Genomic DNA, 26,583 nt, shown 5'->3' with positions numbered 1-26,583 from the left:
GTACTGCCCACTTCGAGTATAATCCACACTAGTGTATCCACCAAAGATGTAGCCTGAAGGGTTGTAGGCTCAGTGCCGCGTTAAGCCTTAGCGGGGCCCTGGGCTAACGCAGTTTAAAATGCGCACGATATACTCGTGAGTTGTTTTTGTTTTTGACTTTGTTGTTTGGCACCTGGTTGGAAAGGAGAACAAGGTAGTCAAGAACATTTACGCACTTTATATACACGTATATAGCCTATATCTAGCGTATCGTGTCTCTACACCTGTTTCATGTGTTTGTTTTATTTACAAGTAATTTTATGTTGTTTAGGGTGAATGTTAGTATTTCATCATTTTGATGCTATAAGGTCGATTGTGTGTTTTATTTTTATGAATTCATTACAATTCCCAATATTGTTTATTCATCTGTTCTAGCTCTTACGGTGTTGTGAAGTCTCTAAGGACAATAAACACAGTAAGGAAGACAGTACAACATCAGTGCACGAGTTAAATCCTTTATTCTTCAACCGGGCTGTTACACTGATGCCTTAAATACGGGAATTGAGAATTGACTCGGGGGCCCCAGCCCATGTTGCCCATTAGGATAACGCGGCCCTGTGTAGGCTACAAGTAAGGTGGGACCCCAACGGTCACATCTCTGAGTCCGTTTCGTGAGGTAACTCTGCACAAACACTGCCTGCAATGCCTTGATAAAGCAATGAGACACCAAGTGAGCCAGTAGAATTTAAGATTTAATCTGGATTGTTAAAATGTATTTCATATATTTCTATATATAGAAATAATAAAAGTAATCGTCTAGTCTTAGAAATGTGTATAATAAATTGTTATTTTTTATTTTAATTTTGCAGTTTTGAAAAACGTTCACACTTCAACAGAATCAAAAAATGGCCTACTTAGCAAAATAATTTTTTTTTTAATATATAATGGTTATACAGATCTTGAATTCTGTGTTTTTTTCTTTCTTTCTTTTTTCCTGTAAATTCACAGTCCTAACACATCACTCTAGTATTACTATCACCAATAAACCTGATCATGGAGCAACAGTAAACAAGCAACTAACAAAAGCATGAAAATTATATAAGGACCTTATTTGCATTTTCTTCAGTGGATTTGCTATGGCTATTAAAAACTAGAACAGGCAAACAGAAGTTAATAACAATCTTTTAACTTAAGATGTCTTATTGTGCTGATCAAGAGGTAAATATCCCAATCTATAATAAACAGCACTTTATTTGGGTTTGTCCTCCATGGGACAGACATCATCCAGATAGTCGTCTGCGAAGTTGAGCATCTGCTGCAGAGCGGTGAGCAGCAGGACGTCACAGTTGAGCTCCAGCTCCAGCTCCTGACTGTAGTTCTTCACCGGTAACACACAAGACACCGGTACACCCAACCGAGAGCTCACCTCCTGCACCTGCAGACACAAAACAACACCTCATTCACTCTGAGTCCTGTAGCAACAGACCATCTGATCATGTGACCGCATCTCACCTTTGACTTGATGTAGGAGCTGACATAGAGGCTTTGAAGGTCCTTCTCCACCAAAGGACATGCTTCATCTACTTTGGTCATCAAGACAATCTGAGCAATGCCTGAAATTGTTGAGGGACGTTTTAAGGTACGTCACATGTAGCTCTATGTACAACACTTTGTATTAGTCACAAGGTGTAAATATGTTCACTCACCCAGTGAGTTCACTTTTCTGCGAATGGAAGCAAGTTTTTCCTGTAGTTTGTCAGACATGAGGGAGATTTTGGTGGCATCTATCACGTACGCCACACAGTGGATCTTCTCCTGTAGAGATGCAGGTCTGGACATCTTTTGCTCTTCGGGTTGAAACGGTGCTGTGGGGTTAAACTAAATCAAGAGGATTTAGCATGAAACAAACATCATTTCTACTTCAACCTTCACTAATTTTGGAGATGAGTGCTCTTACTTTATAGCGGTCTGGTACGTGACCTTGAAGAATGCTGCTGATGTCCTCAATATCCAGTGCTGTACCCGATTGCTCCTCGAGTCCCATGGTGTCACACAACACAAATGGCAACGGCTTTCCTCCACGACCGTCTTTCACTGGATATGTGCGAAACTACCAACCAAGAAGAGAATCACTTCAAGACCTGAAGTCATCGAGAGATGTTCCTTGAACTCTACTATAATCTTATTGAGTCTGTACCTGTGTGGTGAGACTAGTGCCTGCAGATCCTGAAATGGCTTTGCTGGTAATGCGGCCCATGAAGATGGAGTTGATGGAGTTGAAGAAACTGGATTTTCCAGCACCTACAGGACCGATCATTAGGATTCTGACCCGACTCACAGAAGTCATCAGGGGTTTATGACTCCTGATCATTTCCATGAGCTCTGCTCTTCGTCTACAACACAGATCACATTTCTATAGCTCTACATCAAATTACAATAGCAAATGAGCAAAGACAATAAAAACTGAGTATAAACATACTCAGTTGTCCATAGAACGTTCCTCCATGGTTTCTCCTCAGTACTGACTTGAGAGCCTGGCAAATAATAAATAAAATATTAACAATAAATATTAAAGTAACTGTAAATTCTTGTACATATGTGCATTTTCCTGATGACTGAAAAGTATTAAGTTAAAAGTATTACTTACTCTGCTCCACTTTGTACACCTCACATTCAATCATTTGAGTGTCGTTTCCATACATTGTTGCTGCATTAAGACTGAATGCATTCCCTCCTTGATGATACACAACTGGTTGGTTGCTGTAGCAAAAGTACAGCTGTTGACCAAAGTTGGGCCCTCCAGCATCATCATAACGTGCCTTATGTCCACTGTTAATTTTGATACACACGGGTATCTTGCCCTGAATACTGAATAAAAATGTGTCCTCATCGGTAACATTCTGCCCGCTTTGAGCATAATCTACACTAGTGTAACCACCAAAGATGTAGCCTGAAGGGTTGTAGGCTACAAGTAAAGTAGGACCCTGACGGTCACATCTCTGGTGGAAGGCAGAAGCTTGATATCCATGAACTGAAGCTTTGTAGAGAAGAGTCAGTTCCACATTCCCCAGCAGGCCACAGAGCCGCTCTCTTTTCTCTTCTGACAAACTAGAAGTGAGGGACTCCATGGTACCATCTCTCACTTGTCTTTTATGCAACCTTGAAGACAAAGACATGCAAATACAAATACAAACTTGAGCTTCATGCATTATTTCCAGTTGGCACATTCCACAAACAGGATACACTTTTGTGTCCTATTTTTTTAAGGCAAGCGGTATTTACACTAAGTGCAAATAGCGATGGATTTTAATTACACTAAGTGCAAATAGCATATTTTCTTAGAGATAGATACTATTCACACTAAGTGCAAAGAAATAGCTATAGATTCTGTTAACACTGTTAAAATAGCAAGATTTTCTGCTATTTATACTAATTGCAAATCGTGGCAATTATCTGTACCTCAGTATTGTAGTACATTATAAAACAGTACGTAATAATAACGTATTGCGTGTAAATTATAATTATAATTGTAATTCAAATTATTAAATGGATGCCACCTTATTGGGTCAATAAAGCCCTCCCTGCACCTACCCTAACCCTACCTGATACTTTATTTTCAACTTTTTTATTATTTCCTTCATTTTAATTGAAAATAAATGCCTTTCTGATGAGATTTAAAAAGGGAGGAAAAATTTTCGACAAAAGGTGGGTTCAAACTCGGGTTTATCGCGTTAAGAAGCAGCGCCTTACCATCAAGGCCACTGAAACAGAAGATCAGCAAGAGTCTTTTTTCAGTATTGCCTGTCCTAATCACACATTGGTGGGCGGAGTTACAGTAATTAGCCTCAGCCAACAAGGCAGTCTATTTGCACTTAGTATAAATAGACACTCTGTTTTTTTTTAATGCAGTGTTTATATTTGATGCATTCTTCAATCTCAAGCATATACCCAGTTTATTGCAAGAAAAAAAATTACAAAACCAATATTATTTTTTTAATTTAGACCAACATTTTAGACCAAGGTAAAATACTTTGTGACCAGTTGTTAAAGACTTTTCCCGTTTGTGACTTATTTATTGTTGTTTATTTATTGCTTGTCTGATGCTCTACTGCTCAGTTAAGAATTTATACTTACTTTTCTTTTAACTTGCTGTTCATTGTTTCTGTAAACTGCCAATGCACAAAGAGTTATATGAATTGACAGATGAAAATACATTCATTGTAAAGCATATTCTCCAAACACTAATCAATAAAAAACAATTCGAATATTTGTATGTAATATTTTATACTCTTATAATATATGTAACTTACCTTTCGTAGAGCACTTGAAAGTAACACTAATATGCTTCACTTGTCCTTATGATGTTACACCAAAAACAAACCTGTTCTGTCAACTTCCTTCGTTTTTAGCATTAAAATTGATGAACTAATCATTAATAAATTCTCAGGCCTTTAAAACAAGCAACCAAATAATCCATTTAATCGATTGGCGGCTCATTCAGGCTCAAAAGGCTTCATGTAAACACCTTAATCTGTCCGATTGAGCTCGATGACATTTCGATCGGATTGAAATGGATGGTTTATTCCTTTTCTAATACGATTGAGAGTGCATGTAAACACTCGATGGGGTTGAAAACCGAAACTAAAAGGGCTGCGCATGCGCATTGCGGTAGAAATAGCGTAATGACGTGCGGAACTAGCTGTTCTTCCCAGTTAATAAATTGTTGAATAAATGAGTGTCCTGACATTATAAAAAACTCCTTTCACTTAGTGTCTGTGAAAGTGGAGCATGACAACGACCCACCAGTCCTACATTTTTAACTGCGTTAACTAATCTTTTTCAAACTGAATCGGTGCTACATTTCTATGTCTGAAGATATGTTATATTCATTATTACTAAAAACATTTTACAAAATACTCAAACAGAGCATAAAGTGACAGTAGCCTGAAAATCACAACAAAAGTGTAGAATTCACAATCTTTTAATATACATTACAGGATAGAAACACAAGTGTAAAAAGTACAGAGAAGTTACACAAATAGAGTGAAAGTTTACAAAATGTTTATTCACTGTATACTTAATATTTAAAAATAAGAAGTAAACCTTTTTGTAGTTTAGTGAAATTCTAGACCAAAATATGAAAGTACAATATTTCTGCATAAATGCAAATTACAGGGAATGACCAGTGTGTGATTAAGTTATGTAAATGATTTGAAGAGCTTTTGATTTGGCCTTTTCTGAATTTGGCCTCAGCCGCAAGAACTATAGAAAAAAATTATTTAGGGTCACCCTCCACAGGACGAATATCATCAAAATAGTCATCTGCAAAGCGAAGCATCTGCTGCAGAGCGGTGAGCAGCAGGACGTCACACTTGAGCTCCAGAGTCCTGTAGCAACAGACCATCTGATCATGTGACCGCATCTCACCTTTGACTTGATGTAGGAGCTGAGATAGAGGCTTTGAAGGTCCTTCTCCACCAGAGGACATGCTTCATCTACTTTTGTCATGAAGACAATCTGAGCAATGCCTGAAATTGTTGAGAGACGTTTTAAGGTACGTCACATGTAGCTCTATGTACAACACTTTGTATTAGTCACAAGGTGTAAATATGTTCACTCACCCAGTGAGTTCACTTTTCTGCGAATGGAAGCAAGTTTTTCCTGTAGTTTGTCAGACATGAGGGAGATTTTGGTGGCATCTATCACGTACACCACACAGTGGATCTTCTCCTGTAGAGATGCAGGTCTGGACATCTTTTGCTCGTCAGGTTGAAACGCTGCTGTGGGGTTAAACTGAATTGATAATAATTGAAATTAAAGGTACATTTTACTGATATATATACATTTGCAAGCCAAAAAACATGAACCTATGCTCTTACTTTATAGCGGTCTGGTACGTGACCTTGAAGGACGCTGCTTATGTCCTCAATATCCAGTCTTGCACCTGATTGCTCCTCGAGTCCCATGGTGTCACACAACACAAATGGCAACGGCTTTCCCTCACGACCGTCTTTCACTGGATATGTGCGAAACTACCAACAAACAGAAATCTTTGTGGAACAATCGCTTTATATTCCAAACTGAATGTCGTTTCCATACAGTGTTGCAGGATTAAAACTGAACGCTTCATTATTACCAATCATTGTTACCACCCCTTTAAAGTGGTGTTCATTCCTTTCTTGACTATGCACAGCTGGTTGGTTGTTGTAGCAAAAGTACAGCTGTTGACCAAAGTTGGGCCCTCCAGCGTCATCGAGATGTGTATTACATCCACTGTTAACTTTGATGCAAGTGGGGATCTTACCATGAAAGCTTAACAGTAAAGCTTCCTCATCTGTAATTTGCTGCCCGCTTTGAGCATAATCTACACTAGTGTATCCACCAAAGATGTAGCCTGAACGGTTGTAGACTACAAGGAAGGTGGGACCCCGATGGTCACATCTCTGGTGGAAGGCAGAAGCTTTATATCCATGAGTTCAGAGTTTCTTTATTTCATACCCGTAGGTAAATTAGGTTTCAATTAATAAGTTCAGGCACTTTCTCTCAGATATAATAAATAATACAATACAGAAAACCACATAAAAACATAAATACCACCCCCTAGATCATCTTATTACTGTTTATGTGATTAATCACTGCTGGAACAAAGCTATTCTTGTATCGTTTCGTTGTGCAATGCGATACTCTCAGCCATCGATTAGACGGAAGATACTGGAACTCATAATACAAGGGATGGTGCCTATCTCTTAAGATTGAAGCTCCCACTCGCTGTACCTGCCTGATAATACAGCGAAGCAGGGTTAAGTAACGGCTCCCCAATCAACCTACTGGCCCATTTCGCAATTTGATCTATAGAGTTCCGGCTTTTTAATGATAAATTCCCATACCAGGACACCAGACAAAATGATAACACTGATTCGATGCACGCATAATAAAACATAATCAGTAATGTTTTATCAATGTTAAATTTTTTCCTTAAAAAGAACAATCGCTGATGCTCTTTTCTACAAACAGCTTCACAGTTAGCTTCAAAAGTCAACTTTGAATCAATTATTGTCCCCAGGTATTTATATGATTGCACACTCTCTACAGTCTGAGCCTTAATGTATGTGACCTTATGGGAACGTGCTTTCTAAAATCAATTAGCATGTCTTTAGTCTTCAATACATTCAAGTGAAGGTGGGACTCCTCACACCATTCTACAAAGTCACTGATGGCTGGTCCATGAACAGTCTCACCATTCTGAAGCAGACTAACAATTACAGTATCATCCGCATACTTCAGAATAGTACAATTCTCCCAATTACTTTGACACATATTCGTGTAGAGTATGAACAATAAAGACAAAAGTACACATGCTTGTGGGGAGCCAGTGGAGGAAGTAATCTGTCCAGACAATGTATCGTTTATTCTTACTCTTTGCGTCCTATTAACGTTAGTTAGAAAGGATACATCCCAATAAATTATAACTCAGTTTAAATTCTAAAAGCCTACGGTTATCCCTGAAATTGTTTTAACCCAAATTACGTACACTGAACATAAAAATTAAAAAAATGTATGTAGTACTGAATTTTTTGAGTTAGGTGTACGATTTACATGAGTTTCCTCACACTATTGAATGTTTTACGTCGAATCAACTCAACTAAGCTTATTGGAGTCTGTAGCCAATGGCAACGAAATGAGGAACGCGACACAAAGAAGCTGATTGGTCAGAGCTGCTGTTTGAACTGACTCCTCGGGAGCGCGCATTTCTGTCAGTGTTTGCTGGTGAGTTGAAACTCTTTCTTCATTTACATTTTGCTCTGAAACCATTATTCATAAATGAAAGGTATAACAGTTAGCTAATTAAAAAAATATATCATTTAAGACTGCATGAATGTCGATTGCAAACCTTTCGCCTCGGTCTTTTACAGATCGGCTTTTTTTTCTTTTTTTTTTACTTTACTTTTGTAAGTAATGTTTTACACAAACAAGCTTATATTGAAAAACTTTGTGCATGTGCCAGAAATTAGCCCAAGAAATGCTATCACTCGTCCACATAGTGTTAGTTAGTTAGCTACATTTCATTTGATACCAAGTCTTTTCTATCATGTAATGCCGGATAACTTTACTGCAATATTTAGAAGCAGTTTATGGATAACTCAACAGCTCACATCTTAATCAGCTTGTTAAAAAAGTCTAATGTGCATTGCTGTCACTCCACAGATTCCAAGAAGTGCAGTGCTGAGCTAAAAAATAAAAAAATATGATCTGGAAATGTAAGTGCTTGTGGCAAAAGGGGATACTTGTTAAAACATACTAGACTAAACATTTGATTTATGTTAAGGCTATGGATTACAGGTAATGATGTCAATGTGCTCATTGTTTTAATTCATAAGATATGAGAATATCGTCAAGAGCCAGGGGTATTAATTCTGTGATTTCTGTATCTGCTTTATTTTACTCTCAAAGTGATGGAACCCCTTCACTTCCATTTTATGAATCACCAAGGACCATGGATTCAGTCACCTATATTTTAAATGGCTCAAGGGTGAGTAAATTAACAGCAAATTTTCATTTTGGGTGAACCTTTCCTGTAATACAGAAAAAAGCATTAATTGATGAAAATGTGATTTTCATTTTTCATTGATATAATGTTGTCTCTTCCACCTCTGACCTCACTGACATGAAGTGTGGCAATAAGAGGGATTCCTGTAAGACCTGATCACCCTTCTTTGGAGAACTTCATGAAGTTCTTCAAAGCATGCTTTGTAAGTATTGTTGATTTCTCTTTGTTATAAATGATGTAAACTAAAGGGGTCATAACATAGTTTTTAGCTAAAAATTTGTTTTATTAATTTCCTTCATGTCCAGGCTTCTGATGATGAGGAGTCACACCAAAACGTTCCAGTTGGAATCCGTGAAAGCGAAGATGTTGCACAACATCCCCTGTCTCTCTCCTCCATCTAGCCCCTGTAAGGAATCGTCTCAGAGGGTAATCTTGGGAAGGACGGTTTAGAGAACCTCCCTCAGGCCATTCTTGTTTTAGGATTGACTTATGCCTTGCATCTTGATTAATGAACAATACATTAAACACATACATTTTCTCTTTGTTTAATTAGACAAAATCTCAACATACCTAAAGTTACCTGAAATTTGTTAAATGGATTTTGTAAAATGAATTAAAATAAACTGAATTCTAAAACAAAATCCTTGTTTTTTGTATTTTTGTCCTTGTTTATTGTGCAGCTGTAACTTAAAGAATAATAAATCGGCAGAGAAATCAGTCATAGTAAACCAGTTAAATAGTTATATTAAAAATGCAATTTGGTCTACTAAAAGTTAACTTTAGTGCAATTTAATGTTTTGAGTTACCTTAACTGGTAAATTTTAGTTATTGTAACAGATAGTTAGTTCAATGAACTAACACTTTCCAATGTAATGAACTTGAAATGTCTTATTTGTTCAACAAGACAAAATCAACTTTTTTAGGGCAACGAGTTTCCATAAATTTTTTTTAAAAAGTCAAAGTTTAATTTCAGTGAATCTTGTTAGTATAGAAGCAAGAAAAATACTACAACAGAGCAACATACATCATTCATTAAGAGTAATGATTTTGTGCCTCTCTGTGATGGGACCACCAGGCATCGCTCACGTACAGATCTCATGTTTCTGGAGGGGATGTAGAAGTGTAGGAGTGAGTGGAAATAGGATGCTGAGCCCGTGGCTGTTCTATGCGCAAGCAACAATGTCTTGAACTTGATGCGAGCTGCAATTGGTAACCAGTGCAAGGAGAGGTGGGCCCTTTTGGGCTCGTTGTAGACCAGTCTTGCTGCTGCATTCTGAATCATTTGTAGAGGTTTGATTGTGCTTAATGGAACTCCAGCTAGAAGAGCACTGCAGTAGTCCAACCTAGAAATGACAAGGGCCTGGACATAAAGTTGTGCAGCATGCTCTGTTAGGAAGGGCCTGATCTTTCTGATGCTGTACAATGCAAACCTGCATGAAGGAGTGGTTTTTGCAATGTGGTCCTTGCAGGTCAGCCGATCATCAAAGATTACATCTAGATTTCTGGCCGAACTTGATGGGGTAATTTTTGATGAACCTAGCTGGATGGTGAAATCACCAATTAGAGTCGGAGTAGCAATGAAGACAAGAATCTCAGTCTTCGCCAGGCTGAGCTATAGGCGATTCTGGTTGAAATGAAGAAGGAGAAACTGTGCGCTTTTATGATGGGTACCAGTGATGTAGTGTATATGGAGAAGAGGAGGGGTCCAACAACTGATCCCTGAGGAACCCCAGGGACCAGTTGATGTGCTTTGGATACCTCCCCTCCACAGCCAACCCTGAAATACCAACCTGTGTGATAGGATTCAATCCAGTGAAGTGAGTCCCTGTGACGCCCAGTGACGAGAGTGTGGACAGAAGAATCTGATGGTTCACAGTGTCAAAGGCAGCAGACAGAACCAGCAGGAAGAGAACAGATGATTTGGAATCAGTGACCAAATGTAAAGCAGTCTCAGTCGAATGGCCACTTTTGAGACCTCATTGGTTAACGTCCAGCTGTGAGAGGAAGAAGAGAGTCAGGTCTGTAGCTATCTACAAGTGAAATGTATTTTTTTTATAAGCAGTGGGGTTACCCAAGCCTGCTTGAATGATATGGGGAAAATGCCTGTGAGATAAGATGTGTGTTACGGAAGTATACCAGGACACAGAGATTATAGTTAGCAGGTTTATTGAGCACACACAGCAGAATGAGCGGGAGGAATCAGGTGAGTAACCAGGACAATGATCGTTTGGTATCTTCAATGTATGTTGCCGCTGACCGTGCTTTCTGCTATTGCTGCTAAAATATAGTCCTAAGGCCTGAGAAGCTTGAATGAAGCACGTTTGTCTTCAGATAAAAAACAATAGAGAAAATAAAGCAGATAGAGCTTTACAATAAATGACCCTGTGTGAGCAGCTCGGTTGCTTTGAAGAACTGCTCACTAAGAATGGTGCCTCCATTGTCTTGCTGTCTGGTTGGAACCAAGCCAGGGTCTGGCCTCAGACCATTTGAATATGCCTGAGCTATTAAACAAACTACCAAACAAGCATGACCTATTTATACTGTGACGAGTCGGCTGCCTCCCCCCTGTCCATCATCACCACCCCGTCCCGTATTCGCCGCCCTTCACCAGGCTCTCGACGGGAGTGGGTGTGTGAGAGAGGAGGGGCGCTGAACACGCAGGGCTGGCGGCGTGTGATGAGGCGCACCTGATGTGAATAGAGCCTCATCAGAATCAGAATCAGAAAGAGCTTTATTGCCAAGTGTGTTTGCACACACAAGGAATTTGTCTTGGTGTTATGAGCTTCCAGTACAGAAAGTACAAACATAGTGCAGACAACATATAATTAAGGTGATAAAGAACACTAATGAAGAGAATATACAATAATTAAGAATAACAATAGTAATAAAAATATACAGAAAAGAGACATGACCATAGACAGAACTGTGAATGTGCATGTGTCCTATGTACAGATGAAGGTTTGATGAGTTATTTACAGATGTACAGTACCGGGGTGTGTTATGTGTTGTTCAGGTGGGATACGGCCTTGGGGAAAAAAACTGTTCTTGTGTCTGGCTGTTCTGGTGCTCAGTGATCTGTAGCGCCGGCCAGAGGGCAACAGTACAAAGAGAGAGTGAGCTGGGTGTGAGGGGTCCAGAGTGACTTTCTTAGCCCTTTTCCTCACTCTGGAGGTGTAAAGTTCTTGGAGGCTGGGCAGAGGGGCACCGATAATTCTCTCAGCAGTCCTAACTGTCCGTTGTAGTCTTCTGATGTCTGTTTTGGTAGCTGAACCAAACCAAACAGTTATAGAAGAACATAGGACAGACTCGATGATTGCAGAGTAGAACTGTTTCAGCAGCTCCTGAGGCAGGTTGAACTTCCTTAGCTGGCGGAGGAAATACAGTCTCTGCTGGGCCTTTTTCGCAATAGAGTCAATGTGATTGTCCCACTTCAGGTCCTGGGAGATGGTGGTGCCCAGGAATCTGAATGACTCTACTGAAGTCACAGTGCTGTTCATGATGGTGAGTGGGGGGAGAGCAGGGGGGTTTCTCCTGAAGTCCACTATCATCTCCACAGTTTTGAGCGTGTTCAGCTCCAGGTTGTTAAGACTGCACCAGACAGCCAGCTGCTCAACTTCCTGTCTGTAAGCAGACTCGTCACCGTCCTTGATGAGGCCTATGACTGTAGTGTCGTCCGCAAACTTCAGGAGCTTGACAGAGGGGTCCTTTGATGTGCAGTCATTCGTGTAGAGGGAGAAGAGCAGTGGGGAGAGAACGCAACCCTGAGGGGCGCCAGTGCTGATGGTGAGAGTCCTGGATGTGAGTTTGCCCAGCCTCACTAGCTGCTGCCTGTCTGTCAGGAAGCTGGTGATCCACTGACAGATGGAGGAGGGCACAGAGAGCTGTCTCAGTTTGTCTGAGAGAAGGTCAGGTATGATGGTATTGAAGGCCGAGCTGAAGTCCACAAATAAGATCCTTGCATAATTCCCAGGTTTGTCGAGGTGTTGCAGGATGTAATGCAGTCCCATATTGACAGCGTCATCCACAGACCTGTTTGCTCTATAGGCAAACTGAAGAGGATCCAGCAAGGGTCTAGTGATGTCCTTCAGGTAGGCCAGGACCAGTCTCTCAAGTGACTTCATGACCACAGACGTGAGTGCGACAGGTCTGTAGTCATTAAGTCCAGTGATTTTGGGCTTTTTGGGGACGGGAATGATGGTGGAGCGTTTGAAGCAGCAGGGAACTTCACACAGCTCCAGAGATCTGTTGAAGATTTGTGTAAAGATGGGGGCCAATTGGTCAGCACAGACTTTTAGACAGGCAGGTGAAATACCGTCTGGTCCTGAAGCTTTCCTAGATTTCTGTTTTCTGAAGACCCGGTTCACATCCTCTACATAGACTTTAAACACAGGTAGAATGGTGGGGGAGGGAGTGGGGGGGGGGGGGGGGGGGTTGCAGGGGGGGGAGGTGAATGTGTGAAGTGCAGATCAGAGCGGGTGCTGGGTGTCAGTCTGGCCTTTTCAAATCTGCAGTAAAACAAATTGAGATCGTCAGCCAGTTGTTGATTCTCCACAGACTGTGGGGGTGGTGACTTGTACATGGTGATGTTCCTCAGACCAGTCCATACCGACGCCGGATCGTTGGCTGAAAGTTCTTTTTTCAACTTCTCAGAGTAGTTCTTTTTAGCCACTCTGATCTCCTTTGTTAGTCTGTTCCTGGCCTGGTTATACAAGATTTTATCCCCACTTCTGTAAGCGTCCTCTTTGGCCTGACGAAGCTGTTTGAGTTTCCCAGTAAACCACGGTTTATCATTATTGAATGATAAGAATGTCCTGGTTGGGATGCATATATCCTCACAGAAACTGATATATGATGTTACAGTCTCTGTGAGTTCATCCAGATTGGTGGCAGCGGCTTCAAAAACAGTCCAATCAGTGAGGTCAAAACAAGCTTTTAAATCTTGCTCTGCTTCATTAGTCCATCTCTTAACAGTTCTTAATACAGGCTTAGAAGATTTGAGTTTTTGCCTATAGGTCGGTATGAGATGAACCAAACAGTGATCAGAGAGCCCCAGAGCTGCCCGTGGGACAGAGTGATATGCATCTTTAATTATTGTGTAACAATGATCCAATATATTACTGTCTCAGGTGGGACATGTAACGTGCTGTCTGTATTTTGGCAGTTCGCGGGAGAGATTTGCTTGATTAAAATCTCCAAGAATGATTAAAAAAGAGTCCGGGTACCTTTGCTCTGTTTCAGATATTTGTTCGGCCAGCTGTTGCATCGCGGCGCTCACGCACGCGTCCGGAGGCACGTACACATTCACGAGAATGAAGGAGGAAAACTCTCGGGGTGAATAGAACGGCTTACAGTTTATGAAGAAGGCCTCCAAATTAGGAGAACACATCTTCTTCAGAGTTGTTACATCTGAACACCAACCTTCATTTATGTAGAAACATAGTCCACCACCTCTCGTTTTCCCCGTTAAGCATGTTATCCGGGATGTTTTCACTCAGCCAGGTTTCAGTGAAGCACAATGCAGCAGAGTTTGAAAAGTCCTTATTTGTGTGGGTGAGGAGTAGTAGTTCATCCATTTTGTTAGGAAGGGATCGGAGATTCGCTAGATGAATGCTTGGGAGCGCAGTTCGGAAGCCGCGTTCGCGGAGTTTAACCAGCGTGCCGGCGCGCTTCCCTCTTTTCCGTCTGAGCGCGCGTTTGACTAGGACCGCTGCCCCTCCGACCAAAACATCCAACAAAGCGTCTGAATAATCAAAAACCGGAAAAAATTGTCCGGTGTGTGTTGCCTTATGTCCAGTAGTTCGTCTCTGGTAAAACTGACAGTAAGAGAATGACTAAACACAGAACAAACAAACAAAAACAACAAAAGTACGGGAACATTCCACACCACAGCAGCCATACTCGGCGCAATCTTTCCGGAGTACAAATCGTTTATTTTGTACCAACAATCATCACCGCCGCCGTTTAAATGCCGAGCGCGCCTCTCCTCGAGAGACCGGTCTCTTCCCCGTGCATGCACGCTGGTGTCCTCGTGGGTCCAGGAAGGGAGCGTTGAGGGATCTCCTGCCGCCGCCAGAGACGCGAGCCGCCGGACCCGCAGTCCAGATGACGCCGCACTCGTGATACGGCCGACGGGCCAGGAGGCCGGGCCGTAGAGTCCCCCAGAAGTGCCGCGGCCAGCCGAGGACGAAGCCGCGAGCAGAAGCCGCCGCCCCTCGCGCCCCGGACCAGGAGGGGAGCGCGTGCGGCCACCGCACTCCGCCCCTTCCCTGGACCCTTCCCTCCTGAACACTGCCCTCCTTCACTAGCCCCGCAGCACGACGAGGACACCAGATCCCTGTTTATTTTGGACACTTTTCCCCCTTTGGACACTTTATTTTAAATATTTTGTTTAATAAAAACCTCTCCAAGGCTTGACGCCACGCCCACTGTGTCTGTCGTTTGCTCCTCCCGCCACAATACTTTATACATAGACTCCAGCCGAGTTTCCTGAATTTGCAAACAAATCGGTTCTGCAGTAGCATGTAGCCTACACCTACACCTTTTCATGAACGTTTTTTTCAGCCTATTCCGATCGGGTTTCTATAAAGTTAGTAAGTGTAAAAAATAAATATGTCTATTAGCATTCAGGTAAATCAGTAAAGTTATGACCTTAAGTTTAGGGAGGAAATGCTGTTATCAGTCGGCAGTTCCAAAGTATGTTTTGTTACATAAAATTACATAAATATTATTTCATTATTTAGAAATGTTAAATTCTGGACCACAAAACCAGTCATAAGGGCCAATTTTTCAAAATTTAGATTTATACATAATCTGAAAGCTGAATAAATAAGCTTTCCATTGATGTATGGTTTGTCATGATAGGACAATATTTGAATATCTGGAATCTGAGGGTGCAAAAAAATCAATATATTGAGAAAATCGCTATTTGTCCAAATGAAGTTCTTAGCAATGCATATTACTAATCAAAAATTAAGTTTTGATATATTTACAGTAGGAAATTTACAAAATATCTTCATGGAACATGATCTTTACTTGTCTTAATGATTTTTGCCATAAAAGTAAAATCAATAATTTTGACCCATACAATGTATTTTTGGCTATTGCTACAAATATACCCCAGCGACGTAAGACTGGTTTTGTGGTCCAGGGTCACATATTATTAAATATCAGTTTCTATTTGTTCATTTTTATTTCAATCTTGCACGGACAAACTTGAAGCACAGAATAAAAAATATGCTTATACAGTTTTTAAGTGATTCTAGTGTTATACTTTAAACCTGATTATGGCACAGAAATGTAACAAGCAACTAGCCTACAACAGCAACAATGTAACATTTAATTGAGAAGAAAGAGCTTTGTTTGCATTTCCTTCTCTTGAATGGGTATGATTATGAAAGAACAAGAATGGATATATATGAAGAGTTTAGATGCAAAAGCCTCAAAAGCCTCCCATATTTATGTTACGTTATTTCACTTTAATTGCATAGAAAAGGACCTATACATTGCCATTAGAGTAAAATTACTGAACCTAAAAAATTTTAACGGCCTGATAAAAATGCTAATTTTAGATGGAAATTTCAGACGTCACTTATTATCCCTGCAAACATGTCCTTGCGGGGCCCATGCTGGCTTTTTGCGGGCACAGTGGGCTAGGGCCAACCCACACCAAACCTAAACAGGCCCAGTGTGGCCTTGCCCAGCCGACACCCACAGCTTTGGGCTCACCGCAGGCTCTCTGTGAGCAGGCCACACTATGGGACTGCCCACATTAATCCCATAATGGCCCAGTGTGGGCCAGCCCATTCAGGCCCAGAGCAACTTTTGTACCTTTGGGCCCATGCAGGTTTTGTGTAGGCAGCCCTGTAATGCAACTAGGAGAATACAAACAGCATTGACTGGCCATTCTTTAGCCACTCAATTGAACTGGAATGGCTCAAACCAAAAAATACCTTTTCAGAACCTGTTTTTTTCATATAGGCCAGGGATCCTCAAAACTGGCTCACGAGATCCACTTTCCTGCAGAGTTTAGTTCTAACCCTAATCAAACACACCTGAGCATGTCTTCAGGATCATTAGAAGATCACAGGTGGGTGAGTTTGATCAAAGTTGGGGCTAAACTCTGCAGGAAAGTGGATCTCATAAGCCATATTTGAGGTGTAACAGACATGAGCCTGTTAATAAGAATTTTGTGGGCAGTTTTCTTCCTTACCACTAGGGGTGCTAGGGCGTTTTAGGTTTCCTTAGTAAAGCCATGTAGAGGGAGTTGAAGGGTTACTCCACCCCAAAATTTAAATTTTGTCATTAATCACTTACCCCCATGTTGTTCCAAACCTGTCAAAGCTTTGTTCGTCTTCGGAACACAATTTAAGATATTTTGGATGAAAACCGGAAGGCTTGTGACTGTCCCATTGACTGCCAAGTAAATAACACTGTCGAGGCCCAGAAAAGTATGAAAGACATCATCAAAATAGTCCATCTGCCATCAGTGGTTCAACCGTAATTTTAAGAAACTACGAGAATACTTTTTATACGCAAAGAAAAAAAAAGACTTTATTCAACAATTTGTCCCCTCCACGTCACTGTAGCGCCATTTTGGAGAGTATCTGCTGGACGCAAATAGCGTATGCTGTTCTGTGTCAGCCGCACCACACAAAAAGTATTCTCGTAGCTTCGTAAAATTACGGTTGAACCACTGATGGCAGATGGACTATTTTGACGATGTCTTTCAATCACTTACAATCATTCAATCAATGGGACTGCCAAATAAGTGGGTGTAAGTGATTAATGACAAAATTTTCATTTTGGGGTGGAGTAACCCTTTAACAATAGCAAGCAGCAGTAGCCAGCATGGCTCACCTGCTGTGTCCTGGTTGGGAAATGTTCCAAACCCGTAAAAGCTTTGTTCGTCTTCGGAACACAATTTAGCAAGCAGCAGTAGTCAGCATGGTTCACCTGCAGAACACATTGTGCTGTGTCCTGGTTGGGAAATGTGTAATTTCAAGCCCAGTCTAAAGGAGTATTTTTTTTCTATTTAAAAGTGTACATTGCTGATGTTTTTTGCAGAGATGTTACGTGTATGTATGGCCTATGCTTGGATTGATTCTAGAGTTTAAGACAGTGTATTTGGATGCATTTTAGAAGGACTCTTTATTGGTGAGGTTACCACATCATGGTCCAGTTTGAATATGGATTTAAAGTTCTTTTCAACTTGAGACCATAGTCTGGACTATTTTTGACTGTTCCTGGTTAGGAAGAGGCTGGTGTTTGAGAGCTGTGGCGTGTTTTCATTACAAGAGGTTGGGTTATTCATTGCTACCAGTCAACATCAGCTACAGACAGTGTTTGGACATTGATGCACTACAGATAAGACTTTCACACACATCAACTTTCACGTGACAAAATCCTACAATAATACATTGCATTGTTTGCTTTCTTGTCTTCTTTTTTTTTTGGCGTATTTACATTTTTGGCTATATGTAGCTGTATTAACCTGAATTTAATATTTTCTATTTTGTATTTAGTAAATCCATTGGTCCCTTTGACTACTGTAATTTGCATTTGTAGGCTGCATACGCCATAAAGAAGATCTTATTTTAGAATATTAACAGTTATAAATTTGACCATTATTCTTAGTTAAGAGTAAATTGTTGTAATATGCTTATGACTCACGAATGTAATGCTCAGTTAACTGAAATAAACCAGGCTTGATGACGTATGGAGCCTACAAATGCGACCTCCGGAGGATGCAGCCTTCCGTTTGAGAAACGGCCTAATAGTGTGGGCCCTGTGTGGGCCTAGCGAGGGCTTCCTGGTGGCTAAGTGAGGGCTGCCCGTACAGGGCCAGCGCTAAGGGGCCAACATTTTGCCAATGAGAAAATTCTCAGGGGCAGCCTTGCAGGCTTGTTTGCAGGGATATATATATATATATATATATATATATATATATATATATATATACACACACACACACAGATTTGTAACATTTAATAAGAAAATATTAAATAATTCCCACAAAAATTTTAATTATATTTCAATTTTTATCACTGATTTTATTTACACACAATATTATGCATTCAACCAATATATTACACAGCTAATGGCTCTATCAAAACTGAAAGAATAATGAATAAACTTTTGTGGGGGAAAACACAACTTTGCTACCTCAACATGCTTCCTCAGATTTGATGGTGAACATTTGAACCCAGATATTTACCTGATGAAAGTCATAACTGAAGTAGAACTGTGTGCTTGATGCGTGAAAACAATGATCATTGGTTCTCACATCAAGCATGCACTTTTGAGCTTCCGTTTACCATATTTAATATGCATAGATTAAATAAAATTGTAAGGAGTAAAAAGTACTGTTTTTTTCTTCAGAAATGTAATCAAGTAAAAGTACAAGTAGTCAGTTTAAGTTGTACTTGAATAAATAAAAAATCCCCCAAAATAATACTTAAGTAAAATAATCAAGTAAAATTACTCAAGTATTTTACAACTCTGCTTCAGTGTCACATGACCCTTCAGAAATCATTCTGATATACTGATTTATTATGAGTGATGAAACTGTTGTGCTGCTTCATATTGTTTTTTGGAACGTGATACTTTTTCTTTGATTAATACAAAAGTTAAAAAGAGCAGCATTTGTTCAAAATATAAATCTTTTCTAACAATATAAGTATTTACTATGACTTTTTATTCATTTAACACATCCCTCCTGAATAAAAGTATTAATTTCTTTAAAAAAAAAAAAGAAAGAAAAAATGTACTGACCCCAAACTTTTGAATAGCATTGTATATTGTAACACAAAATCTCTTTTTTAAATAAATGCTGTTCTTTTTAAACTTTATTAATCAGCGAATCCTAAAAAAATATCACAGGTCCCAAAAACAATATGAAGCAGCACAACGGTTTCCAACATATATATATAAAATACGTAGCATAAATATTATATCCCACAAACAGTAGATTATAAAGAGTAAATAATAGAGTATAAGTAGGCTAGTACATTCCACACAAATATATGTTAAATCAGCTGCAAAGGGAGTTAAATAGTAGCACGTTATAAAATTGTTCTACATAGGACCAGCATCATCCAGATAGTCGTCTGCGAAGTTGAGCATCTGTTGTAGAGCGGAGAGAAGCAGGACGTCACAGTTGAGCTCCAGCTCCAGCTCCTGACTGTAGTTCTTCACCGGTAACACACAAGACACCGGTACACCCAACCGAGAGCTCACCTCCTGCACCTGCAGACACAAAACAACATCTCATTTATATTTATGCATTTAGAAGATGCTACTATCAAAAATTCTTTAAGCAATTCATCAGAGACCTGACAATAGATATAGTAAATGATGCCATATTTATTAGAAACTTACAATAGGAAACAAGGTAGAAATGCAGACAAGAAAAATAAGATGATTTTTTTGAGTGTGCATCGATTAGTTTGTGGAGTGGTTAAGTATTGCAGAGGCTTCGTGAAAATTTTGATGGTCTCAGAAGTTTGGGCTGAAAACTCAATCCACCAAAAATAAACAGAGAGTGAAAGTTTTGGAGAGTGACTTGTTGTCCTGTAGGAACAGATCATGTGACCATGTCTCACCTTTGTCTTGATGTAGGAAGTGACATAAAGGCTTTGAAGATCTTTTTCCACCTCAGGACATGCTTCATCTACCTTTGTTATCAAAACCATCTGAGGAATGCCTGAAATTGAAAAAAAAAAGCTTTTAGCTAGTCATGGAACATTTGCCATAATACAAGAGTTAGTCAACAGATTATAATTATTTTTTGATATAACAGCATACTTACCCAGTAAGTTCACTTTTCTGCGAATGGAAGCAAGTTTTTCCTGTAGTTTGTCAGACATGAGGGAGATTTTGGTGCCGTCTATCACGTACACCACACAGTGGATCTTCTCCTGTAGAGATGCAGGTCTGGAGGCCTTTTGCTTGTCAAGTTGAAACGGTTCCATGGGGTTGAACTGAATCAAGAGCATTTAAAGGTGACCTATTATGCCCCTTTTTACATAATGTAAAATAAGTCTCTGGTGTTCCCAGAGTGTTTAAAGAGTTTAAGAATGTTAAAATTGCCACTTTTAGGATATGAGCTAAAGCGCACTGTTTTTTTGTTTGTCCTTTTAAATGCAAATGAGCTGGTGCTCTCAGCCCCCTTTCAGAAGAGGGTGGAGCTTCAAGAGCTCAAGCTCCAGCATACAAATAAACATTCTACTATTAGTACAAGCCTGTTATCTTTACAGAAAATGTACTCGGTTTAAAAGTCAGTTATCTGATTGTACTGTGCATAATATATGATCGTTTATGAACTACACAGACAGGGAGCACGGCGCAATAAAAATAACAACATAGCTGGTCTCATGGTGCCATCACATGCTATCACAAACTTATCACAAAGTCCCACTTGTGATTATGAATTCGACAAATTCAAGCAGTCGACTTCACATTGCTTTCATATGCAATTTTCTACCACTTCCAGTCGAAAACCCATTCGACCGGATTGCACTCGTAGTGTAGACGCTCATGTGGTCGAATGCATTTGAGCAGCCACAAAAGACCGCCTACTCTCCGCATACTGACCAAATACACGTGTAATCATTGCGAGACGTACAAGGACACGTGCTTATCAGACGGGTTTTAAACTCTGACGGGCCGAAATATAAGTATTATTTTCTGATAACATGAAAAAGTAATAACAGCAATAAGTACAAGCAGACTTAATATTAGTGCACGATAACTTTAGCCCTCCCGCTCCTGTTCTGATGCCGACAGAGGGATCCGGCCATCCTCTTGACCTAATCACCACCATGGTGGTGGTGGTGGGGTAAACTCGTCAGAAGTGGTCAAAAGTGGACAGAAAAGACAGATTAAAACACCAGGTGTAAATGAGTGTGTCTCCATTGTCTACTTGTGATCCAATCGACCAATATGCATCTTAGGCTGCGTTTACACTGGCAGGAAAATCCGATCTTTTGCCCACATCTGACACAGATCGGAATTTGATGCACAAGTGTAAACACAAAAATCCACACAAGATCCGATTTTTTCGTATTCTGATCTGAGCCGTTTCCAAATGTGGTTTTAAATCAGATACATATCCGATATCTGGACATCCGACCTACGTCTACACACACATATCCGATTCTCCACAGAACTCCCAAAGCGAGGGCGACACCTTTGTTCATAAAGATTTTTAATGCCGTTTTTATGCCGGCGTGCTGTATGCGGTCACATTTTATTGAAATGGAAACTTTATATAGCTAAGAAATTGCACATTCAGAATTTTGAAAATACAACAGCTAAAAGCTACATTATATTTCTCAGCAATGTGGTGATAACTTAGCAGTTTTTGTAATTAAACAGACACTTGTTCGCAATGCTTAACAGTCACTCCCATGCTGGCAAATAATAATGGCCATTCGACATGAATTATATAAATAATTTTAAATGCACGGCCATTTAAAACCCGATGGTCTACTATGTGCATAGTAAAGCGATCACTGCAGACAATCCTTTTGGGTGGGAATTAATGTAAACACAGATATCGGATACCAGTCGTGTCTAAAGTGAATGTAAACAGACGGGCCAAAAAATTGGATATGGTAAAAAGATCGGATCTGTGCATTAAGACTTGCAGTGTAAACGCAGCCTTAATACCCAGTGTAAACAGGGCCTCAGATGGAGGGAATAGCAACCATAGTTAGCTAGATGGTTTTGAGAAACGCACCACTGATTTGTGCCACAAAACCTCCATGTTGAATTTGTTCCCCCTCCACCCCCAAAATGCGATTTTAAACCTTTGACGTGCCGCGCTTTGGCTGGCGCTGTGCCAGAGAAAGACCAGCTCAGAAAAAATAAAAAGAAAGACGCGCTCTGTGCTTTTCAGATTTCATAACTGTTCAGTGTTTTCAACCAAATACAGTTTATTTTAGGTTTTTAGGTTTCAGACATTTAAATACACTTCAGTTAAGTAAAAAAGGACATTTAGTTTGTTAAATAGGCTACACGCTGATTTCTGTGGAAGGCAGCGATAATAATCCTTTCAATTAATGGAAGACATGTTTTATTCCTATCAAATACACATTGTGTAGGTTACTATAAAGTTTACTCTGTTTTTCTCCCAGCTAACTGACCACTTACTTTAATGTATTTCAGGAGAAATAAGTGACTTTACGTGATGTTAATCCGACAGATCCACACAGCAGCGTCCGGCGCATAGGTTATTGTCAACATGGCCATTATTGTACCTGCATGACACGTTGCTATGGAAATAATAAAATGATATGTATAGATGTATAGATTATTTAATTATTTAATATTGTGCTTTTGTATAATTACCACTGTCCATTGACATAGTATATCACGAATATAAAATAAAATAAACTGTCATTTCGCTTAAGCTACTCTTGGGGGCCCTCTGGTGGCACGGGGGCCCTAAGCAGCCGCTTGGTTCGCTTATGCCTTGGGCCGGCTCTGTCTCCAGCAGCAATAGCTGGTAAACAGTGGACTGCTGCTTCTCACTCAGAGCTGTGTCTAATATGGCAGAAAGCGTCACAAATGGGTGGGATGAGTACTTGGAAATCTGAGAAATCTGGAACTGCTCATTTGGAGAGACTGTTTATGATTTATTGGTATTACAAAAAATGAGTGGGTGGATTTTTATCATTACAGGCTGATTGTTTTCACATACTGCTGCCACACTACTGTGTTCAAACACCTTATAAAAGTGATTTTTGCATGTTAGTTCCCCTTTAAGATGATGTATATTAAATAACAACTTAATTCCGAATCTTCAGTTTATATTTCAACCTTCATTCATTTTGGAGATGAGTGCTCTTACTTTATAGCGGTCTGGTACGTGACCTTGAAGAATGCTGCTGATGTCCTCAATATCCAGTCCTGCACCTGATTGCTCCTCGAGTCCCATGGTGTCACACAACACAAATGGCAACGGCTTTCCTCCACGACCATCGTTCACTGGATATGTGCGAAACTACCAACCAAGAAGAGAATCACTTCAAGACCTGAAGTCATCAAGAGATGTCCCTTGAACTCTTAAAAGAAACATTATAATTCTTATTGAGTCTGTACCTGTGTGGTGAGACTAGTGCCTGCAGATCCTGAAATGGCTTTGCTGGTAATGCGGCCCATGAAGATGGAGTTGATGGAGTTGAAGAAACTGGATTTTCCAGCACCTACAGGACCAATCATTAGGATTCGAACCCGACTTACAGACGTCACCGAAGGTTTATGATTCCTGATCATTTCCATGAGCTTGTCTCTTCGTCTGCAACAGAGGTCACAATTTTATTATTGGACAATCCTGCATGAAATAAGCAGCAAAATAACACTGAGTAAAATACTTACTCAGCTGTCCACAGAACATTCCTCCATGGCTTCATCTTGGCACTGATCTGAGGAACTGGAAAAGTTTTATTATACAACTTCTTTTTTGCAGTAACATTAACAGCAGCACATTTTAAAAGAATGTAGTCATAAATGTATATAATTATATAATAATACATGTACACAGCTACACAATGGAAAACGTACTAGTAATTTTCTGCCAGGACATTATGCATTCATTTTAAGGACATTTACGTTAACTCTACAACACAACACAATGAAGTGCAAAATATAAAATACAGGAAAACACATGTAAAAAAATAAATAAAAATACTGTAAAAAAAAAATCCTTCATATTAATACAGTACATTGTGCCCTATTTCTACAGTTTTTTACAGTGTACAATGAGTTCCTAAAATACAGCAAGTGATACATTTATATTTTTAAAAAATGACTTACTTTCTTCCACTTTGTACACCTCACATTCACTCATGTTAGTGTCATTCCCATATAGTGTGGCAGGACTAAAGTCAAATGCATTAACCCGTGCTCGGTTATATGCATTCCCCCTTTGATCACGCACATATGGTTGGTTGATTGTATACCGCTTTGAGAAATTAACATTTAATGCGTAATTACCACTCACACCGTTACAGTATTCGTTCATTTCTTGATCGTACACATATGGTTGATTGTTGTAGCAAAAGTACAACTGTTGGCCAAAGTTGGGCACTCCAGCATCATCATAGCGTGCACAATGTCCACTGTTCACTTTGATGCAGAGTGGAGCTCCACCATGAACACTGAACAGGAAAGCCTCTTTGTCTGTAATTTCCTGCCTGCTTTGAGCATAATCTACACTAGTGTAACCACCAAAGATGTAGCCTGAATGGTTGTAGGCTACAAGTAAAGTAGGACCCTGACGGTCACATCTCTGGTGGAAGGCAGAAGCTTGATATCCATGAACTGAAGCTTTGTAGAGAAGAGTCAGTTTCACATTCCCCAGCAGGCCACAGAGCTGCTCTCTTTGCTCTTCTGTCAAACTAGAAGTGAGGGGAGCAAGCCTTCTTTGCATCTTTAAGGCAAAACAAAACAGCATGCAAATATACATTTAAATACAAATGAAAAATGTATTTTTAGTTGTGCATTTTTTTTTTGTTTCCTTTTACTAAATACACTGAAAAAAACTATTTGATCTATAGAATCGCTTTTCACTTATAAATTGCTAGACAATGTTACAATTGATTACAAAGAAACAGCAAGCATTGAAATAAATGAGACATTTTGAAGTAGAAAGACTGAAATAGTATTTTCTTCTGAAATGTCTAGTAATGTTTGTTTTATTTACAACTGATTTTTATACAGTGTGTTAATGGAAGCATTAACAGCAGAATTAACAATAAAAAGGGCTCTTTGGTTAAAATTATGTACACTTAAAGGGTAACAACACTTTGCTGTAGCCTATATAGTTCGCTTAAACTAGCGAATGCATTAATTAATATGAATATTTATAGCGAAGTGAGACTTGTATTTTTTAAAGCACACAAAAGCAACACTTCGACAGAAACGAGTCCGTTTAGATGGAAATGAAACTGAAACCAGTGGCACAACTTAATAAAAACGGAATGCACGAGATTATTATTATTATTTTTTAATTACTGTACTGCAATAATGTTTGTAAAATTATTACTATTAGACTTAATACTTTCTCATTTGAAATCGATGGAATTACAGTAAAGTTTTTGCATTGTCTACTTTCAAAATTCATATTAATAAATATCTTTATGATTTCTATATTGCTTACCTTTGTAGCAGTACAATCTTTGTACACGAAACTATGAAATATCACACTCTAGCTACACCTCAGTAAAGACTTGAGCTTCTGTCTGCCAAGAAAAACAGTAGGGTAGTGTGGGAGAAACCGCCCCGCGTTTAAGCACTGTGCATTTTCTGTGAAACAAAACTTAAGCCCGATTCAGATGGTAATTGTTTCTCAGGGGAATGTAAGGGATTTTCACCATATACAGGGGGTAGTTGGTGATTTAACTGCCGTCTGAATCCAGGATGTCGGTGTTTTTCTCTCACCACCCCCGTGAAAATCCCCGGCCGAATTACCTACTGTTTTTCGACAAACACCAAGGTCGTGTGGTAATTTAATTGCCATCCGAATCCACATCTCTGAGATTACGAGAAGAAATTGATTCAAAATTCAGCGTTTAAACCCTTTTTGAACACTCCCGAACACCGTACAGTAACTGTTGTACTTCGGTGTAATTTGCATAGCTATTATTTCTGAAATGCTGTAAAGTATTTCAAAGAAGAATACTTCATAACTGCTCCACCACAGCAAGTGAGAGCAGAAAGAGAAGAAAAGCAAGTAAACATTCGAAGTGGATCTTTATTATGGCAGCAGCAGGTATGCAATACAATTTTAAAAGGCTATTATAAACGGATATATATCGCGTATAAATACAACTATAGCGCGTATTTTCCTATTTTTAAACAGGAGATTTGAATAATAAATAGGATTATACATTATTAAATATGCTTGGAATAATACGAATACATTTCACATAATAATAAGAATGCATTTGTACAGCAGACAATCATGTGACTGGCCACGTGAGCAGCGTGTTCTCTGCTTCTCAGGATCACAGAACTCACTCCTCCGCTGTCCGAATCCATCCATTTTATCACTG

At 39.6% G+C, this 26,583-nt stretch overlaps 2 protein-coding genes across 4 annotated transcripts; both read right to left on the bottom strand.

Moving 5' to 3' along the window:
- Positions 1–479: 479 nt before the first annotated feature.
- Positions 480–25,944, bottom strand: LOC306875310 (interferon-induced protein 44-like). Of its 3 annotated transcripts, XM_079425785.1 has the most exons (9): positions 4,290–4,649; positions 4,114–4,148; positions 2,627–3,138; positions 2,459–2,513; positions 2,177–2,372; positions 1,937–2,089; positions 1,686–1,857; positions 1,492–1,592; positions 480–1,414 (listed from the first exon to the last, which is right to left on the bottom strand). In XM_079425785.1, the coding sequence occupies exons 2-9, from the start codon at positions 4,134–4,136 to the stop codon at positions 1,229–1,231; spliced, it is 1,398 nt and encodes a 465-aa protein (XP_079281911.1). In that variant the 5' UTR covers positions 4,137–4,148; positions 4,290–4,649; the 3' UTR covers positions 480–1,228. The 3 variants fall into 3 exon arrangements, with proteins under 3 accessions (XP_079281911.1, XP_079281909.1, XP_079281910.1); XM_079425783.1 differs by lacking the exons at positions 2,459–2,513; positions 2,627–3,138; positions 4,114–4,148; positions 4,290–4,649 and adding exons at positions 23,906–23,960; positions 24,344–24,959; positions 25,689–25,822; XM_079425784.1 differs by lacking the exons at positions 480–1,414; positions 1,492–1,592; positions 1,686–1,857; ... (4 more) ...; positions 4,114–4,148; positions 4,290–4,649 and adding exons at positions 18,531–19,771; positions 20,128–20,228; positions 20,334–20,505; ... (3 more) ...; positions 24,344–24,959; positions 25,689–25,944.
- On the bottom strand, positions 5,255–6,232 carry LOC306874575 (interferon-induced protein 44-like; the record flags this gene model as incomplete). The annotated part of the gene is made up of 5 exons (XM_079424724.1): positions 5,255–5,350; positions 5,407–5,507; positions 5,601–5,772; positions 5,859–6,011; positions 6,209–6,232. 5 exons carry the CDS (start codon positions 6,230–6,232, stop codon positions 5,255–5,257), a joined length of 546 nt encoding a protein of 181 aa, XP_079280850.1.
- Positions 25,945–26,583: the final 639 nt, after the last annotated feature.

The sequence above is a fragment of the Barbus barbus genome (assembly GCF_936440315.1).
Source record: "Barbus barbus genome assembly, chromosome: 9".
NCBI lineage: Eukaryota > Metazoa > Chordata > Actinopteri > Cypriniformes > Cyprinidae > Barbus > Barbus barbus.
This window is presented reverse-complemented; position numbering and strand designations above follow the sequence as displayed.

What these genes read in the sequence shown, in the direction of transcription:
- LOC306875310 (XM_079425783.1), bottom strand. Translation starts at nt 24,959, where the DNA reads ATGCAAAGAAGGCTTGCTCCCCTCACTTCTAGTTTGACAGAAGAGCAA. An exon ending in GCACTAGTCTCACCACACAG is followed by an intron (nt 2,090 to 2,176) that starts GTACAGACTCAA and finishes CTTGGTTGGTAG; the next exon opens with TTTCGCACATATCCAGTGAA. An exon ending in GCTCCTACATCAAGTCAAAG is followed by an intron (nt 1,415 to 1,491) that starts GTGAGATGCGGT and finishes TTGTGTCTGCAG; the next exon opens with GTGCAGGAGGTGAGCTCTCG.